The 19,696-nt window shown below is 47.8% G+C and overlaps 1 protein-coding gene across 3 annotated transcripts in view; it reads left to right on the forward strand.

Moving 5' to 3' along the window:
• CAMKK2 (calcium/calmodulin dependent protein kinase kinase 2) overlaps positions 1 to 19,696 on the forward strand; it is a 134,226-nt gene that overhangs the window by 98,010 nt on the left and 16,520 nt on the right. For all 3 annotated transcript variants that reach the window (XM_088449186.1, XM_088449187.1, XM_088449185.1), the window contains exons 10-13: positions 2,768 to 2,967; positions 4,508 to 4,561; positions 15,235 to 15,308; positions 15,498 to 15,585. In XM_088449186.1, the coding sequence (XP_088305312.1) occupies positions 2,768 to 2,967; positions 4,508 to 4,561; positions 15,235 to 15,308; positions 15,498 to 15,585 (416 nt within the window). The remainder of the gene's footprint in view (positions 1 to 2,767; positions 2,968 to 4,507; positions 4,562 to 15,234; positions 15,309 to 15,497; positions 15,586 to 19,696) is intronic.

Below are 19,696 nucleotides of genomic sequence, written 5' to 3' on the forward strand. Positions count from 1 at the left end.
AATGTAGAATAGCTGAGTCTCTCCTGATACTCTGTAGGAATTTCAATACCAACCTGATTCTGCACAATCTGGGAAGCCGATGTTTATATATGTGGCCCGAGCTAGATTCAATCTAAGGATAGCAATGACAATGAATAATACCACAATACCAATGCTAACTGGGGTAAGTCGCTACACAGTGAATAATGACATTGATGAGGGCTGTCTCAGAGAGCTGTCTGAATTATTGACACACAAGAACTGCTATGGAAAAGTCTGACTTTCAGTAATATATATGTTTAATAACATGCACTACCCTAGCAGCAGCTAATAAGCCTTTAGGTATAACATTATGCACAAATATACTATAGCACATTAAATATAGCCTTATTTATCAAGAACAAACAGCATTTGAGAGATACAGAAACTGTAGCTCTATGTCTGTTAATTCAGTGTTTCTCTAACTCAGCCCTCAGGACGACTAAAGGTGCCCATCCACTAGGCGATTACACTGAGCGATAGCACGATTACATCATAATCGTGCAATCGCTCAGTAATCGCCTGCAAATCGGGCAGTTAAATGTTAAAACCGACCAGCATTGCGCATGCCCGCTGGTCGTTTTTAACATCTATCATCGCCCGAACATGACGGTCAACCTGACGACCGTCGTCAGGTTGCCATGTTCGGGGATGATTGATCTGCATACACTGAACGTCTGAACGTTCAGTGTATGCACTTCACCCCTAGGGGGACGACAGCATGATTACGATGTCGTAATCGTGCCATCGTCCCCGCATCTACTAGTGGATGGGCACCATAACAGTTCATGTTTTCCAGATCTCCTAGATTGTGCTCAGGTGTATTTGTTGTTAACTCTGTCACATGAACTGTCAGGGGTCCTGAGGACCAAGTTTAAGAAACCGTGGTTTAGAAATGGTGATTGTCTTACAGAGTGACTCTATGATTTACTGAAGCCTGTATGGGAACAGGTAAGACACTCATCAGCGAATGAATATATGTTTATTGGCTATGTACACTACATGGCAGTGGTATTATACCTTTAGTATTAGGAGTATATTCTCATTAAAGGAATAGTGTTACACATTAATGTGCCTTACATGACAATATTCAACACAACCGTATATATAATAAGTAAACGGCATTGGAGAATCACAGACACAGCAGTAATTACTCCGGTCGTAATGGTGTAACAAATTTATTGAAAATTAAACAGTCTTATGACGCTATACATGTGGCCACGGATATTATCTCTCCTTATAGACTCTACAGAAAGAGATACAAATAATGACTAATGCAATGGAAACTTCTTATTGGAAATTCTGCTTCAAGGTGTGACGCACAAGAGATACATAATTGGTGAATTACACCTCCTGAACAATTGGCAAAAAAAAACATCTAGGTGCATAATTGTTCATGTTATGGGGATAACTACACAAACCCTTTATAGTATCTCAGTGATTGATTTGTGCCAAGGGAAGGGAGCAATCTAACAAATAAATGATTGGTTACATTAACAAATCCGCAGAATAATAAGAGAATATATGTTGTCTCAGATAGAACATTGTTTGTGTCAAGATCTGACCTCATATTAAAGGCTTTACAAATAACATGAAACAGAGAAATAAAGGAGATAGGAGTATTGTTGTTACCATTTATTTTCTTGATTATTGCATTAATATTCACACTATATTTTTCATGCTTCAAATAAGTAGTTTAAGTGGATATATTAAAAATAAATATTTAATTACTGCACTGTCCCTATGTAAGATCTGAGAAGATTATTACTGTAATATGTATATTATATAGGATATTGTGCCCAATTTGAGAATACTTTCTTTGTTTTGTTTACTTTTACTATACATATTCTATTGTGCACCTCCCTACACGAATCTATGATGTTGTTATTCAATGAACAGAGGGAGTAGAAGGTGTAATCTTTGCTCTGTGTGGCTGTACACCCTCTTTTTGTTTACAGTTATGTAGTGTGAAAGATCGTCCCAACGTTCATCCCACTCAGGGCCTAATTCAGACCTGCTGGCGAGCGCCCAGTGTGCATGCGCACGAGGGAGCCGGCTCCGTAGTGCGCATGCACGAGACCCGGATAGCGACGGCCTACAAAGGGGGCGTGCTGTCGATGGTGAGTGACAGCACGCCCCCTTTGGTGGGCGTGCCGAGGGCGTGGCTGCCCAGACGGAGGCGTTCCCATGGGAACGCCTACCGTCTGGGGCCGGCCCCACTGACATCACAAGTGATGTCAGTGGGAGTGCTCTCGGCTCTGATAGAGCCGAAAGCACTCCAGGGCTTGCGGCAACGAGACCCTACCACAAGGGTCTCGTCGCAAGCCCGATGGTCGCGATGGTCTTGACCATCGCGGCCATCTTTTTGGCCGCTCGCTATAGCTGTGGGGGGTCACCCACAGCTATACGAGCGGCCAGGAGGCCGCTCTAAAAACAAGAGGGATGGCCCTGATTCAGAGCGTCCGGCTCTGAATCAGGGCCTTGTGGTAGGGTCTCATTGCCGCAAGCCCTGGAGTGCTTTCGGGTCTCAATTAGGCCCTCAGTCCCCACATTCCACTAGGAACAGAATTACAGTTTGTTTGCTGAGTTTGGGTAATGGAAAATGGCTCCTGGTCAGAAGTGCTACAGGTTGATCTCTTAAAGCTGGTGAACCAGAAGTTACTTTAAATGGTACATGGTTAAAAACCAAAATGTCAAACTTTGTTTGGCAGGAAAAAGTTCATAAAATCATTTTGTCTTTACCTTGCAGTGCATTATCAGAGGATTATACATCGTGATATCAAACCTTCCAATCTCTTAGTGGGGGAAGATGGTCATATTAAGATTGCAGATTTCGGGGTCAGTAACCAGTTTGAAGGAACAGATGCTCTTTTGACTAACACAGTGGGAACACCAGCGTTCATGGCTCCTGAGACCCTGTTGGAGACAAGCAGGATATTTTCAGGAAAGGTACGTTGCAGGTTCTCTACTGCAAAGAATGTTCCTGTGTAATAATGTAATAATATTGTGTAGATGAAATCTATCACATTGATGGGTGTGATAGACACTAAGGAGCGGCAGTATAGATCCAACGTTTCATTACAATTTTTTCTTCTTTCATCAGCCTTCTAAACCTATGTATGTGTATGTATGTACAGATATATGTATGTATGTGTGTGTGTATATATATAATTATTATCCTTTATTTATATGATGCCACAAGTGTTCCGCAAAGTGCATAGACAAATAAGTGAACAAGAAACCAGTGACTTACAGTTCTATACAGTGCAGGATAAAGACATGGTTTATACACATTGCTGCATTAGTGATCATAACACTGAAATGAGCAACAGAGCGTAAGCAACCAATTGTTAGGTGCCTAAATGAGGAGTAGATGAAAGTATAAGTAAGGAGAAGAACAAGAGGCTAGAAGGCCCTGCTCGTGAGAGCTTACATTCTAAAGGAGTTGGGCAGACAAACAGGTCTGACACAGATGGGGTAAACAGGGAGAAAGGAACATGTGGTCAGTGGGTCTCAACATGTTCCTGACCATACGGACGGTTTTTTTGCCATTGTCAAAAACGTCCGTTTTCCGCCAAAAAAGGCGAAATTTTTGCCAAAAAAAACCAGGTGGAAACGGCAACAGGCGAAAAAAAACTGGAGAAAAGTTTTCTCCATCCCAGACCAGGAGAAAAAAAAATGCAAAATCCCTATTTTTTGTCTAAAAATGTGGGGATTTCTTTCAGAAACCTTTGGACTCTCCCCCAATGATAAATTACCAGAAAAAAAATTTGTAAGTTGTGTACTTTGTCGAAAAACGACCGTGCAAATTTTTTTGGGAAAAAAAAATCATTGAAAAAAGATAGAAAGCATTTTTTTTCCCAGGAAATTACTATTCCACGTAAATTGGAGGTACGTTAAAACTGGGTGAAAGTATATTTTCGTGCCGAAAAAAAGCAATTTTAAAAACTGTTATAAAACAGCCTGCTGCGACCACGTGCGATGTTTAAAACACTTGACACATACATACCGCCCCCCGAAAAATCAAACCCAATACGTTAAAATCTATTTTGTCCAGGAATGATGATGTTCGTCCATGTAAGATGACGTTTTGCCTCTTTCTGAGTTCCGTTTTTTTGGAGGGAAAAATCCGAACTCAACGTGCAAACTCGAACCTATCCGAGCCTGCACATCCCTAATATATATATAGTATTTACAAAAGAAGGCACTCAAGAGCCTTTAAAATAAAACTTATCTTATGAAAAATTAATTTTGGCCCGTCACAGTTACTGAGAGCTTCAGGAACTGAGTGTCGGCTGAAAAATAGCACTGCATATATAACCCCAGTTTTCATCTTGTGTTTAAGATCTATGGGTAAGTGACATATGTGTGCTGAGTGGGACGAGCAGGACAGTTACCATGGATACGAAGTCATGTATTGTAAATCCTGTATGGCAGGTGTACAGTATTAGCACATTAACATAATTGTTTTATTACCTTCTGTTTGCAGGCTCTGGATGTTTGGGCAATGGGAGTCACCCTGTACTGTTTTGTATTTGGTCAGGTATTTATCTACATAAAGTCATTTGTATTTGCCTTGTTGGTTATCCTGTAGTGTGTAGACAATATTTAAGCATCATACCTTTAACAAAATATTCTTATGTAACCTGATTAATTTCACTGAGCCTTAAAAAATATGTTGTTTGCTTTTCACAATAGAAACACTGAGACAGCTGGCACAGACTACCTTCCAGCACCTTCCCCCAGGCAAATAAATATTAGCAAAGATTAGATCTGATTTCAGAGCTTGTCATTGTAACACAGGACTGTCCTAATTAGAAGATATACAGTTTCACACATCTTATTAATGCAAAGACTAAATATACACACACTATTGTGCACTGTGATAAAAGGAATGAGGGAAAATGAAACTACACCACAATTATAACGCTTCGCGGCTCAGTGTATAAGGGGTCAGGGTTAGATTTGCGGGTCAAGTAACTTTCAACTCGGGTCCCGTTTGCAGCATGGATTGATCCGCTTTCCCCGCCGTTTATAGATGATGTAATCTCCAAGCGCCGGCAGAAGAGATCCACTGCACACGGGTCTGGCCCGGGCATTCCCCGCCGCTTATAGATTATGTAATCTCCAAGCGCCGGCAGAAGAGATCCACTGCACACAGGTCTGACCCAGGCATTCCCTCCGGTTATAGATGATGTAATCTCCAAGCATCGGCAGGAGAGATCCACTGCACACGGGTCTGACCCGGGTATTTCCCACCGCTTACAGATCATGTTACCTCCAAGCACCGGCAGGAGAGAACCACTGCACACGGGTCTGACCCGGGCATTTCTTGCCGTTTATAGATGATGTAATCTCCAAGCACTGGCAGAAGAGATCCACTGCACACTGGTCTGACCCAGGTATTTCCCACCGCTTACAGATCATGTTACCTCCAAGCACCGGCAGGAGAGAACCACTGCACACGGGTCTGACCCGGGCATTTCTTGCCGTTTATAGATGATGTAATCTCCAAGCACCGGCAGAAGAGATCCACTGCACACGGGTCTGACCCAGGTATTTCCCGCCTCTTATAGATGATGTAATCTCCAAGCACCGGCAGAAGAGATCCACTGCACACGGGTCTGACCCGGGCATTTCCCGCCGCTTATAGATGATGTAATCTCCAAGCATCGGCAGAAGAGATCCACTGCACACGGGTCTGACTCGGGCATTCCCCGCCGCTTATAGATGATGTAATCTCCAAGCACCGGCAGAAGAGATCCACTGCACACGGGTCTGACCCGGGCATTTCCCGCCGCTTATAGATGATGTAATCTCCAAGCATCGGCAGAAGAGATCCACTGCACACGGGTCTGACCCGGGCATTTCCCGCCGCTTATAGATGATGTAATCTCCAAGCACCGGCAGAAGAGATCCACTGCACACGGGTCTGACCCGGGCATTTCCCGCCGCTTATAGATGATGTAATCTCCAAGCACCGGCAGAAGAGATCCACTGCCCACTGGTCTGACCCGGGCATTTCCCGCCGCTTATAGATGATGTAATCTCCAAGCGCCGGCAGAAGAGATCCACTGCCCACGGGTCTGACCCGGGCATTTCCCGCCGCTTATAGATGATGTAATCTCCAAGCGCCGGCAGAAGAGATCCACTGCCCACGGGTCTGACCCGGGTTAGCACTGAATTGTGTCTGAAGATCTGGTTTTATGGGCATCATAATATTCATCAGATGTGATGGTGTAATGTCGGACAAACCAGAAAGTGTGTAAGCGCTAATGACCGTTATGTCCAAAGCTTCTGCCAGTGCTGCTCCTGTAGCGAAGCCAGATACCTGTAGAGTGCACAGAGTCACAATATTTTCAGCAGATGATTAAGAAAGATGAGGATCACGGATCGCACATTAGATTGTAAAGATGTCTACCCTTTAATCTGCATGTTGATCGGGACTTTCATTTGTGTAATAGTATGAAGAATTGCATCTAAAGTATGATTGTACAAGTGTGAACCTAGCTTCAGCATTTATATTCTCCTTGGACATTTTTACAGTGTTCATGTATATTCAGTAATATTGAATAATAATTATATATTGAATAATATTCAATAATAAGGGATAATTAGCCCGAATTGCGTCCTACCTACATCTCGCAGACTATTAAATGAGGCCTGAGTACATAATGCAGTGTATTATTCTTTCTACTTCAGGGTCCATAGGGTATCCACAGGATACCTTGGGGTATAGGTGTGACGTCAGTCGCAGGGCACCAAAGAGTTAAGCTTTCAGCCTCCCAGGATGCACTAGGTCCCCCTCCTATACCCCGCCCCCGAGCCAAGGCACCTCAGTTTAGTTTGGTGCCCGGCCGGAGTCGGGTGCACCTGTTGGAGTGGGGGCTAGAAGAGCCCCTGAAGCTTATTCTTCATGCAGCTGTGGCTGCACAACTGGATGAACAGCATGGACAGTCAGTCCTGACGTCCATGCTGTCTTCCCTACACCCCGCCGGTACCAGAACGCCGGTACTGATCCGGGGATGCTGGTGGGCGTCTGAGGTCACAGCTAGCGGTGACCCCAGATGCTCCGGACCATGGCCGGATTCAAGGGGGACAGAGGTAAGCAGCGGGGTCCCGCGGTGGGTCCCCGCTGATCACATGGTCCTAAGTCCCCAGGCAGGGTGCTCCCTGGGGACTGGCTGCAGCGTGGAGCCAGGCGACCAACCTGCGCTTCCACTACCCCCTGGGACAGCGGACCGCAGCAGAGCGGTAGCGCTGCGGCGTCCCAGGGGTTAAATGCATGCCAGGGGAGCGCGCCTTCCCTGTCTCACAGCCGGCGCCTCCCCCGCTGCACACAGCCCTCTCTGCATGCTGCCGACTGGTCCTGTGGCAGCGCTCCTCCCCCAGGCCAGCCTCCTCTCTGCTCCTCGGCGGCCATCTTCTCCAGAACGCATGGTGAACGCTGCTGTAAGCGCTGGAAGGAAGCATCGTGGTCTGGGTCCCCCCGCATACCTCTCCTCCGCTGTGGTCAGGTCTGTGTATGCAGCGCTGTGTCCTACCAGGCCCTGTGTCTGTGTAGTTGAGTGATCAGCGCTGTTAGTGCAGGAATTGTTATTTTTCTGCATTGTATGTGACTGTGCTAGCGCTGCTGCCTGTAATCTTTTCTTCTCTAAACTGTCAGCTTTATTACTGTCCCTGTTCTTTCTGCTAAAGCCCTTGCGGTGCGGTGCTGCAGGGTGGTCTCTCGCCTATTTAATACTTAATTGGTGAGAGAGGTCACATACGTGGTGCCATCATGTCTGAAAGTGATTTTCCCCTCCGGCTACAGTGTACCACGTGCAAAGTACCGTTAGCGGAGGGGGAGGGTAGCGCGGAGGGCCTTTGCCGGCAGTGTTTGTCCATGGCGCGGCCTATTACGGTTACAGCACCGGTACAGGAGCCGCCCTGGGCTTGTTTCGCTCAGGCGTTAACAGCTTTAGTGGGCCAGTTAGCTCCGCAGCCCGCGTTTACTCCGATGGGTTTGTCCCAGCAGTCTGTGGTGTCGTCACCCATGCAGGGGTTCCCACGACAATTGGTGGTACCCCACAGTCTCCCTATTTCCCCGCTCCCGGGTTCTCAGGAGCCAGCGTGGGTTAACTCCCTGACGAGTTCTGTACAGCACTTGTCGGATGTGTTGCAAGGGGAGTCTGTGATGCGGTCTCATAAAAGGCCGGTGGCGTCTCTGTCCGCTCCTTATGAGGATGACGAAGGGACGTCTGATGATGGGGAGATTCTAGATCCTTACGATCAGGAACCTCTCCATACTAAGGACGCTGATGCTAAGTCCAAAGTATATATTCCTGGACTTATTCGGGCGGTCCGCACAGCCTTGGTGATTGAGGACGAAGTTCCCCCAGCGGCTAAATCTAAGTATGCCTTTTTCAAAGATGTGAAGGGCGATGCCACAGTCTTTCCTCTTTCGGGTCAGTTGGTGGACCATTTAGAGGAGGCGTGGAAACAACCTGGCAAAAGATACCAGCCGCAGAGACGCCTGGCGGTGGCTTATCCGTTCGCGGATAATTATTTTGCGAAGTGGGAATCCCCTCCACAGGTGGATTCTCACGTGACCCGTCTTGTCCGTAGTGCCACATTGCCGATGCCATCCATGTCCTCCCTTAAGGATGCTACGGACCGCAAGGTAGAAATCTGCCTGAAGTCCGCTTATTCCCTTGCAGGGGGGGCAGCACGGCCGGCTATGGCTATTTGCTGGGTTGCCAGAGCGATGGAGCGCTGGGCGGATTCATTAGAGGCTTCTTTTGAATCCGACTGTCCGGCCGATCAGGCGGAGTTGATTGGCAATCTCCGTGATTCGGCCACCTACATCAACGAGGCGGCTCTAGACATTAGTACTCTGGTGTCTAGAATTTCTTCAGCAGCGGTAGCTGCTCGTCGCACCTTGTGGCTGCGATCCTGGAAGGCGGACGCAGATTCCAAGAAAGGTCTGGAAGCGTTGCCGTTTACCGGAGAAGTTCTCTTCGGTCCGGATCTGGATAAGATTGTGGCCACGCTGGCGCTAGCCAAATCTGCCTGTCTCCCGTCGGCCGCTGCTCCTTCTGGTTCGGGTCCATCGTCCTTTCGGTCATCTAGGGCCCAGGGCAGGCCCAAACCATAGTCGTTTCCTCGACAGGCTGGCCCTAAGAAATCGGTCAAGCCCCGGAAGCAGGCATGGAGTACCAGACGTCCGGCCCCCAAGCCAGATGACAAGCCTGCGGCCTGACGGTCCGGGCCTCCCTTTGGGGGATCCCAGGGTGGGAGGCCGCCTGCTACAGTTCGCCCAGTGTTGGTCGACCACTACGACAGACACTTGGGTTCTGGAGGTGGTTTCCCACGGATACGCCCTCTCCTTCCGGCACAGACCCCCGGCTCGCTTCTTCACCACGGGTCTCCCATCAGACCGGAACAAGGCTACGGAGCTGCGGAAGGTATTGCACACTATGCTCCAGGCTGGAGTTATAGTGGCGGTTCCATTCTCCCAGAGGGGCCAGGGTTTCTATTCAAATCTATTTTTGGTACAGAAACCCAATGGGTCATATCGTCCGATTCTCAACCTCAAAGCACTCAACAAGTCTTTGCGGGTCCCGAAGTTTCGGATGGAGACCCTACGGTCCATCATTCTGGCGCTGGAACCTGGGGACTACTTGGTGTCATTGGACATACAGGACGCTTACCTGCATGTCCCTATTCTTTGGCGCCATCAACAGTTCCTCAGGTTTGCAATCAGCAGCGACCACTTCCAGTTTCGGGCGTTACCTTTTGGCCTGGCAACAGCACCACGTGTTTTCACCAAGGTGATGGCGGTCATGGCGGCTTCTCTGCGGCTGCAGGGAGTCCGCATGTTGCCGTATTTGGACGACCTGTTATTGGTGGCAGGATCTCCAGAGCTCCTGTTACGCCACTTGGACCTGACCATTGCACTGCTGCAACGGCACGGCTGGCTAATCAACTGGCAGAAGTCCACTCTAATCCCGTCTCGGAGGATTCTGCATCTTGGAGCCTTATTGGACTCGGGACAGCAAAGGATCTTCGTGACGGAGGACAAGATCTCTGCTTTACAGTCAAGGGTGCGCAGTTGTCTGCACAGCCGCCGGGTGTCCTTACACTCGGCGATGAGGTTACTGGGCTCCATGGTGTCGGTGTTCGACATGGTGGAATATGCCCAGTTTCACTCCAGACCTCTGCAGCACCTGATCCTGTCCAAGTGGAACGGGCTGACTCAGTCTCTGAAGTCCCAGACGATTGTGCTCACCCAGGAGGTTCGCCTGTCCCTTACGTGGTGGTTACAGACGACCCACCTCAACAAGGGACGTCCGTTCTGGGTTCCAAATTGGGTCCTGTTGACAACGGACGCCAGTCTTCGGGGCTGGGGAGCAGTTTCGGGTCCACACTTGTTCCAGGGCAGGTGGACGCCGACAGAAGCGGAGCTTCCAATAAATATCTTGGAACTCCGTGCGGTCTTCAATGCTCTCCAGCAGGCACAGCGGTTTCTCCAGGGTCGCCCGGTGCAGGTCCAGTCGGACAACGCTACCACCGTGGCCTACATAAACAGGCAAGGAGGAACTCGCAGTCGGGCGGCTCTCGTAGAGGTCTCTCGGATCCTGGTTTGGGCGGAGCGCAATCTTCCGGCCATATCAGCGGTCTTCATCCCGGGAGTGCTCAATTGGGAGGCGGACTTTCTAAGTCGCCAGGACGTTCATCCGGGGGAATGGTCCCTGCACCCAGACGTTTTTCAACTACTGGTGGACAGGTGGGGTCTTCCAGAAATCGACCTCATGGCGTCCCGGCACAACAACAAGTTGCCGGTGTACGGGTCTCGCACAAGAGACGAAGGGGCGTCTCTGGTGGATGCTCTGTCCGTCCGGTGGACGTTCCGGTTCGCATACCTGTTCCCTCCGGTCTCCCTTCTTCCACGGGTAATCCGGAAATTCAAACAGGAAGGAGGGACGCTCCTGTTGATAGCTCCCGCGTGGCCCAGACGGCACTGGTTCTCAGACCTTCAGGGTCTGTCCGTGGACATTCCTCTGCGGTTGCCGCTACGACCGGACCTTCTGTCTCAGGGTCCTTGCCTTCACCCGGACCTGACTCGGCTGTCTTTGACGGCGTGGCTGTTGAGACGGCCATGCTGAGGTCCCGGGGGTTTTCCAGCTCTGTGGTGCGGACCATGTTACGAGCTCGGAAACCGTCTTCCGCGAGGATATACCATCGCGTGTGGCATACGTTCTTCCAGTGGTGTCGACCGAGAGGTTATGCACCGCGGGAGTTTCGTCTGTCTCGGATTCTCGCCTTCCTGCAAGCGGGACTAGATCATGGGCTTCGCCTTGCTTCTTTGAAGGTACAGGTTTCGGCCCTATCTGTCTGGTTTCACCGTAGGATTGCTACAATCCCGGATGTGCGCACCTTTATGCAGGGTGTTCTCCGCATTCAGCCGCCCTTTGTTCCACCTGTGGCGCCTTGGGATTTGGCTGTGGTCCTGAGGGCTCTCCAAGGACCGCCGTTTGAACCACTGGGCTCAGTGGATCTTAAATGGCTAACAGCTAAGACTGTTTTCCTTCTGGCCATTGCTTCGGCCAGACGTGTTTCTGAGTTAGGGGCTCTTTCTTGTAGACCCCCTTTCTTGGTTTTTTATGGGAACAGGGCAGTGCTCCGCACTCGGCCCGAGTTTCTTCCCAAAGTTGTTTCCCAGTTTCATATTAACGAGGAAATAGTTGTTCCGGCCTTTAACTCACCGGGTCTTTCCGTGGGTGAGGCCTCTTTGGATGTTGTGCGGGCCTTAAGGACTTATGTTGACCGCACTTCTTCGTTTAGGAAGTCGGACGCTTTGTTTGTCCTCTTTGGCTTCCGTAAAAAGGGTTGGCCTGCTTCAAAGCAAACTTTGGCAGCCTGGATCCGTATGGCTATTTCTGAAGCTTATCTTCATGAAGGCCTACCGGTCCCTCCTTCTCTGAAGGCTCATTCCACTAGGTCTGTGGGTCCTTCGTGGGCAGCTCGACGTGGTGCCTCGGCAGTTCAGATCTGCAAGGCTGCTACGTGGTCTTCTGTCCATACCTTCGTGAGGTATTACAGGTTTGACACCTTCGCCTCTCAGGATGCTTCCTTCGGGCGGCGGATTCTCCTTTCTGCACAGGAGCGTCCCCACCCTTAAAGGATACTGCTTTGGGACATCCCCAAGGTATCCTGTGGATACCCTATGGACCCTGAAGTAGAAAATATGAGATATGGTAAGAACTTACCCTTGTTATCTCTATTTCTACGAAGTCCATAGGGTTCCACAGGACTCCCGCCCTGTCGCACCTGTGCTGCAGATGGGCTTTGCTCTGGTCACCGGTTTTCCGTCTCCCTCTGGTGAGAATGTGATTCTTGTATGTGTCCAGATCTTTGTTCTCTCTCTTCCTTCTCCTCCTCCGGCCTATGGCTTGGTAACTAACTGAGGTGCCTTGGCTCGGGGGCGGGGTATAGGAGGGGGACCTAGTGCATCGTGGGAGGCTGAAAGCTTAACTCTTTGGTGCCCTGCGACTGACGTCACACCTATACCCCAAGGTATCCTGTGGAACCCTATGGACTTCGTAGAAATAGAGATAACAAGGGTAAGTTCTTACCATATCTCATATTATCCATGCCACTTTGTATTGCACTCAGTTTACAATATGGTGAACAACAGATGATTTTTGTACTCACCATAAAATCTTTCCTTGTAATCCATCTGGGCGACACTGCTGGAGACTTTGGGTTTAGCGGGGATGGCAAGGAGCAGGCACTAAACCGTTAACTAACTATAACTACGCTCCACCCCCCTCTAAGCCCTCCCACCTCACCAGAGTTCAGACCCCAGTCTTTAACTAACAAAACCATATGGAGAAGTAAAGAGAAGAATAGTATTTCCAATACAGAAAAAGCTGTGGGGAGGGAACGTAGTGTCCCCCAGATGGATTATGAATAATGGATTTTACAATGAGTACAAAGATCCTATTTCTCTACCATCTAATCTGGGTGACATTGCTAGAGACAGTGGGATGTCCAAAAGCAAGCCTAAAGGTGTGGGGGGATATGACCTGGCAAATCCAGTCTTGAAATTTTACGCCAGTCGGTGGCTCAGAAACCATGAATGTAATCCAAGTCATAAAGGCAAAGGTGTGTACCAAAGACCAGGTGACGGCCTTGCATCTCTATCCGACTGAGACCCCATGCCTAGCCACTCAAATACCCGCACAACGATAGAGTGAGCCCTAACGGAACTAACACCAGCCCAGTGATTGAAGAGAAGCTTGCTGAAAAAAACAGCAACAAGACATAAGTGCATGGAACACCTGGACGCTGGCGGTCTCCAAAAGATGCTGATGTACAGAGGAATCCTAGCCAGAGGAGAACCTGCAATAAAGGAACAATGGGCCTGATTCATTACGGATTGCTACTGTGATCGCAGCTGCAATTACGCACGCAGACCCACTGCGAAAATATGCTAATGTTTGCAATCGCAATGCCGTTTGCAATCGCAGCCTAACATAAAGACGTCCACTTTTCCTCACTCACATCCATAATACCTTGCAAGTCTACAAAACCATTGGTAACATCGAGTACCATCAGAGTCCCACACACAATTACTACAGGTCTGACCTGTAGTCATGCCATCACAGTGGATAATTTTTGCACGCCCCTGTAACGGCGTTCAAAGGCACTGACATGCCTGCATTTTGCCGACTACCACCCTGTCACCACCCCAAACACCCACTTCCTGTCAATCACTCTGTGATGGGTCGCAGTGGAGCCTTCGTGCACTGCCATGCATGCGCAGTACGCAACAATTGACCATCTGCGTGTGTAATCGCAATTGCTATCCTTGCTGAAGCAGGCCCAATGTTCCACCGACTGAAGAAACAAAAGCAAAACAACCCTGGAAGTCTGTCATCACAGTGTCAAGAGCCTTCACAGATCAGTAAGATCCGTGAAGGCTTCTGTGTAAAAAGAATATAAAAATGTAAAAAAAAAATTACTTGGCGTTCCCCCCTAAAAGCACAACCAGCAACGGTGCCGGGTAGTACATTCACTTACAGTGAGTGTACTACCCGGCGGTGGTGTGTTTGTTTTAACAGCCAATAAGAGTCAGACAGATTCTTATTGGCTGCTGCACCCAGGGCCGGGCTAGAGCTCACTCATTAGCTCCACCTTCTGGCTCCCACAGTGGGTGAAGGGAGAAAAATCATGACTTCTCTCCCATAGCGCAGAGCGGGAGGAGCAGACAGCGGTGGGCGCAGGAGCGGGGATTCAGGTAAGTATAGTTTTGTGTTCCGTGTGTTTTATGTGTAAGGGGCACTACTACTGAGGCACTGCATAAGGACCACTATGGGGGGCACTGCATACAGGGGCACCGAGAGGGGGGGGAGCGGGTACAGATTACCCGGGCCCGGGCTTCCTGAGGGGCCCGGCGGGGGCCCGGGTCCGACGCCGCCCTTCCCTCCCTCGCAGCAGCCACAGCAGTCTCCCATGCCTGTGCGGGGGAGCGATCACACTGATCGCGCCCCCCTTGGCTTTGCGCTGGGCTGAGGGGGCTCACGGCGCTGCAAATCTTTTTTATTTATTTTTTTCCGGCAAGGGGGCGTGGCCATGCCTCCCGAGATTAGGCCACGCCCCCTATTACCAGGGCCCGCCTTGGCTCTTGGCGGCCCTGACTGCATAAGGGGCACTACGGGGGGCACTGTACAAGGGACTCTACTGGGGGTACTGCATAAGGGGCACTACTACTTGGGGGCACTGCATAAGGGTCACTACTACTGGGGGTACTGCATAAGGAGCGCCACTACTGGGAGCACTGCATAAGGGGATATACTACTGGGGGCACTGTATAAGGGGCACTACTACTGGGAGCATAAAGGGCACTACTACTGGGGACACTGCATAAGGGACACTGCTAATGGGTGCATTGCATAAGGGGCACTACTACTGGGGACATTAAAGTAATGGAAAGTAATTTTCTCAGAGTGATGAGAAATGTCAACATGACACGTCCCCATTATTCAGTGACCACACCCCTTGTGACCACACCCACTTTTTGGCGCACGCGAACACAATTGGAGGTGGGGTGACATTTTTTATCTTGCCCTGGGCGCCAAAGATCCTAGTTACGCCACTGCAGTGTAGTCTTGTGTTTCTGTAGTGTGTTCTGTGAAATATGAAGCCCAGCTGACTTCTTCTTATTTTTAGTGTCCTTTCATGGATGAGAGCATTTTATCACTTCATGGCAAAATAAAGAATCAGCCCCTGGAATTACCAGACCAGTAAGTTCTGTACATCTCTTATCTTTTGTGTGAGGGGGTATTGAGTATGTTTGGAGGTATATGTGTAACAATGCTGATATTGCAAATGAAACAAAGTAGTGAGAGGTGTTCAGAAACCTGCAGATATGACTGGACGGCACTACAAACCTAACGTGAGGTTTTATTTGTGTTACCTCCCTGTATATACAGACCAGAGATATCAGAGGACCTAAAGGATCTAGTTCTGAGGATGTTGGACAAGAATCCAGAGTCTAGAATTTCAGTTCCTGACATAAAGGTAAACTTAATGAAACAACAGTGGACATAAAAAGGGTTCTATAGTGCAGACAGGTTCCAGTATCATTATACAGCACTGGTTTTATTGTCCAAACGTTATTTAATCGTAGATCAGTAATATTACAGAATCAAATAGGTCATGAAGATGTGTTGAATAAAAGCACAAAGTTTGATATGTTTTAAACATGCTGGTACCATGTGTTATGACAGCCATTGAATTTGCCATATTATTGTCATAAAGTGTAAATAATATAGACTTCTAAGCTAGTACATCTAATTTATATTTCTAGTAAGCACATTTCACCATCAAGTCTGGTCTTGCACAATAGACCTAGGTGTAAATTTAGTGAGAGGTTTTAGAAGTGGAGATGTTGCCCATAGCAACCAATCAGATTCTAGCTATTATCTTCTAGAAGGTGCTAGTTAAATGTTAAGTAGAATCTGATTGGTTGCTTTGGGCAACATCTCCACTTCTCAAAACTCTCACTTTAGTACATATACCCCTTATTCTTAGGAGGTGTGGACGTCATTTTCAGACATCTTTTTTTTTTTTTTTTAGAATTTCCTTTTTTGATTGCCCATACGTGACACAGAAAGGGGGATATTTTCACAAATATAAGCAGAATAATACCTCTTTCACACTGCCATTTCGACCCGGGCTATTGCCAGGTTAACCCAGGTCGTGGCTTGGTGTGAAAGGGTCCCCCCCCAAAAAAAACAGCAATCCAGCCTGGGTAGCTTGCAGGGTTGGACATGGGAAAGACCCGAGTTAAGAGGCAGTGTGAACGGGTAATCCGGGTCATCCGATCTAGGCTACACCATAGGGAAAGGTGGATTCCTGGCGCTTGGAGATGTCATATTTGAAGGATCACTTCATTTATATGAATATATATATTCACTATATACTGTATATATCCGTATATGAAGTATCACTTCATATACAGTATCTAGATACAATTTTTTGCAATAAGGAGAGAGATATAAAAGAGGGAATATATGGATACATGGAGAGCGGGAACTGCAGAGAAGGAGAAGAACCTCCTCTGGATCCACTGCCAGTCCAGATAACCCTATGGTCTGATAAGGCTGAGATGAATTAATTGGAATTAAATGGGCCCATACATCAGCACTCAAAAAAGAACGATTCACAGATTCTGTGATTTCTTTTTTTCCCAATCTGCACCCATACAATACAGATATTTTTCAGTGATTTGCAGATCATTTTCAGGAAAGACAGATTTGCCCGTTTTGAAAGGCCCATCACTTTACTAGTAACGATAGGCAGATTGACCGATTGTTATCATACAGTAGCAATCTACAGCCCCGATTGGTCAGTGAAATACAACATGTTGGACAACCTGATTTACAGTTTCCAATTACTTTTTGTGTTGAATCGGCGATTGGGGTACCCCATACATGCAGATCCCCCCCCAGTCATCTGCAAAACAGGGAAATGCCACAATCCATCACAGATGTATGGGGGCCTTTACAGCAAAGAAAAGAGGTGTGAAGGGCTTGATACAGGCAGGAGAAAAGTTTGGAAAATAATTTATGTATTCCAGGAAAACTGTGGTTCCTGATCAACTGTTATTTACGTGCTGTGCTATTCAGGTCTGAAATAATATTGTCCAAATTAGCCATATGCCAAATAGTAGAGACTCTATTAAGAAAGGATTTGGTTGTTTCCAAGCTCTCACTATCCCACATCTACCAACATGCAGAGTGTGGAATGATAGCGATTCTGCTGTAGACCCAGAATTGCATGACTTGGTCAAAGAAAGGCTCCAAGGGGTATATTTACTAATGTTCGATTTTGAGTTTTGTGTGATTTCACATTCGATTTGCATTTTGTTTTCATTAAATTTTACCTTTGGAGATTTACTAAAGGCAAAATCGAATGTCAAATCAAACATACAACCGAATCCTACTGAAATCCCACTCAAAATCGAACATCGGCTAAACATCTGTACTGTAACATAGACCAACATACAAATCCCTGTATATTCCTAAAACAAAAAACGCAAAGTCCCATTTTTAGGAAGACGTGGATGCCTACATAGAGAGGATGAAGTATACAGGGATTGTAGGTGAGTATGTGGGAGTGTAAAAAAGTTCTACTCTCACGGTGTCTGTGTCTTGTGTTTATTTTAATATTTCTTTTGGAGGTGAACTAGAGGTACTAGTGGGCCCTTAATGCCCCGTATGCTGGTACTTGTGGATCCCCAAGTACCAGCTTGTGGGGGAGGCTCGCTGGGACCTCTAGTTCTCCTGTAAAAGACAATTCTATCTAATCTATTCTTATACACAACCAACCTGGCACCCACTGGCCAGGGGTGACGGGGATAGCCCCAGCTATCAGCTCAGGTCTGGGGTGCCCTGGAGAGGGGGAACCCCTTTATTGTGGGGGTCCCCACCTCCCCAAGGATCCCCAGCCTGGGCTGACTAGCGATCAGGTATAATGCTTTGGCCAGGGGATGCGGTGAAAGGGTTCCCCGGCTGTGGCATTACACCCCCGCTAGAAAGAGTTCGGTGCTGGTTTTGGAAAATACGGGGGACCCCTACTTTTTGCACACAGAAGCATGCATGGATCTCACTGATCTGTACATGCATCTGTGTAATTCACACCTGCTTATGCTAAAAATTCCAGCAAGAAGCAGGTCTATTATTGTGGGGATTTGAAGTTTGATTTTGTGTTCGATTTGGACATGGGCATGCAACATCGAATAAGAAATCACTATTCAAAATCGAACCAAATCAAATTAGCTTTAGAAAACGCTTCCAAAATCGAATTTTAGTAAATGTGGGATTTTGACAGGGATTTCTACATTCGATTTGATTCAATTTCAGGTGAGCTAAATCAAACATAAAATCAAATGCAAAATCGAACTTTGATAAATATACTCCCAAGGGTTTTTAGAGATTGACATTAATTCTACTCTTTCCATCAGGATTTTAATCGCATCCCAAAATATATTTTTCCTGGGACGTGTCCACCAGACATGGGAGGCTGTGGGTAATATCTTATGCAATCGGGCTGGAAACAGTTACCTTCTGTAGTCCATTGTATAAGGGAAGCAGTCAGGAAGCCGATGGACGGAATCCCGACCGTTGGCTTCCCGACTGTCTTATCCCCTGTCATTTTACCTACGCTGGGAGCCCGACTCCCGGCTCACTGATTGAAGGTAAGCCGGCGCGGTTCCCAGGGAGGACATAGGGTTAACCCTCCCCCATTCCCCCCGGGAGGTTAGATTTAGGCTAGGGGAAGGGGGGGTTAGGGTTGGGCATCCCCGGGGGGAGTTACGGTTAGGCACCCCCCCAGGGGACTTAGGTTTAGGCAGCGGGGTAGAGGGGGTTAGGTTTTGGCTCTTGGGGGGGAGGTTAGGGGGTAGAATTAGATTAGTAAATACTTACCTTTGACGATTGGGATTTCCTCCTCTGCCAGGATGCCGCTGTCAGGATTAGAACCGGCCAGCGGTAAATCGTATGTATTCCTTGTATAGATATGTTCTTTAATCAGTGTGCATATGGAACCCCTGGCCATCTTCTCTTTCATCTCCTTCCGCGAATCCTTTTTGTAGACTCTGATGATAGGTCTTGTTTGGTAAAGTTAGAAAGAGGTATAATCAGTGGCGGTTGCAAGGTGGGGGCTGCTGTACAGTCCTGAGAGGGTTCAATTTATACAATAAAATTGGCTACCTGTCTCCAAACGCTGCTGCCGGGGATTGTTAAACTCACGGGGATCAACTGGGCCTCTTTGTGATTGACAGGCATACCAGATTAGCCTGCTCCCAGACTTCTGTATAAATTAGCTCCCATTTGACCAAAACTAGCAAATGGGAGCAAGCTGACACAGGAGTCTAAGGGCCGGCTAATCCAGCGCGCCTGTCAATCACACAAATACGCAGCTGATCCTTCCCTGGTGTAATGATCGATCCCCGGCAGCAGTGTTTGGAGCAGACTTAATTTTATTGTTTAAACAAAACCCCCCTAGGCAGTTTTGGTAAGGGCTGCAACCCCCCACCTTGCAACTGCCACTGGGTATAATATTCTTTTATTATTATTCATGAGATGTTTAAATTTCCCCCTGTTTAATTCACATGTTATTTGTGTAT

This window comes from Taudactylus pleione, unplaced genomic scaffold (assembly GCF_031769625.1).
Source record: "Taudactylus pleione unplaced genomic scaffold, aTauple2 ptg000479l, whole genome shotgun sequence".
Taxonomy (NCBI): domain Eukaryota; kingdom Metazoa; phylum Chordata; class Amphibia; order Anura; family Myobatrachidae; genus Taudactylus; species Taudactylus pleione.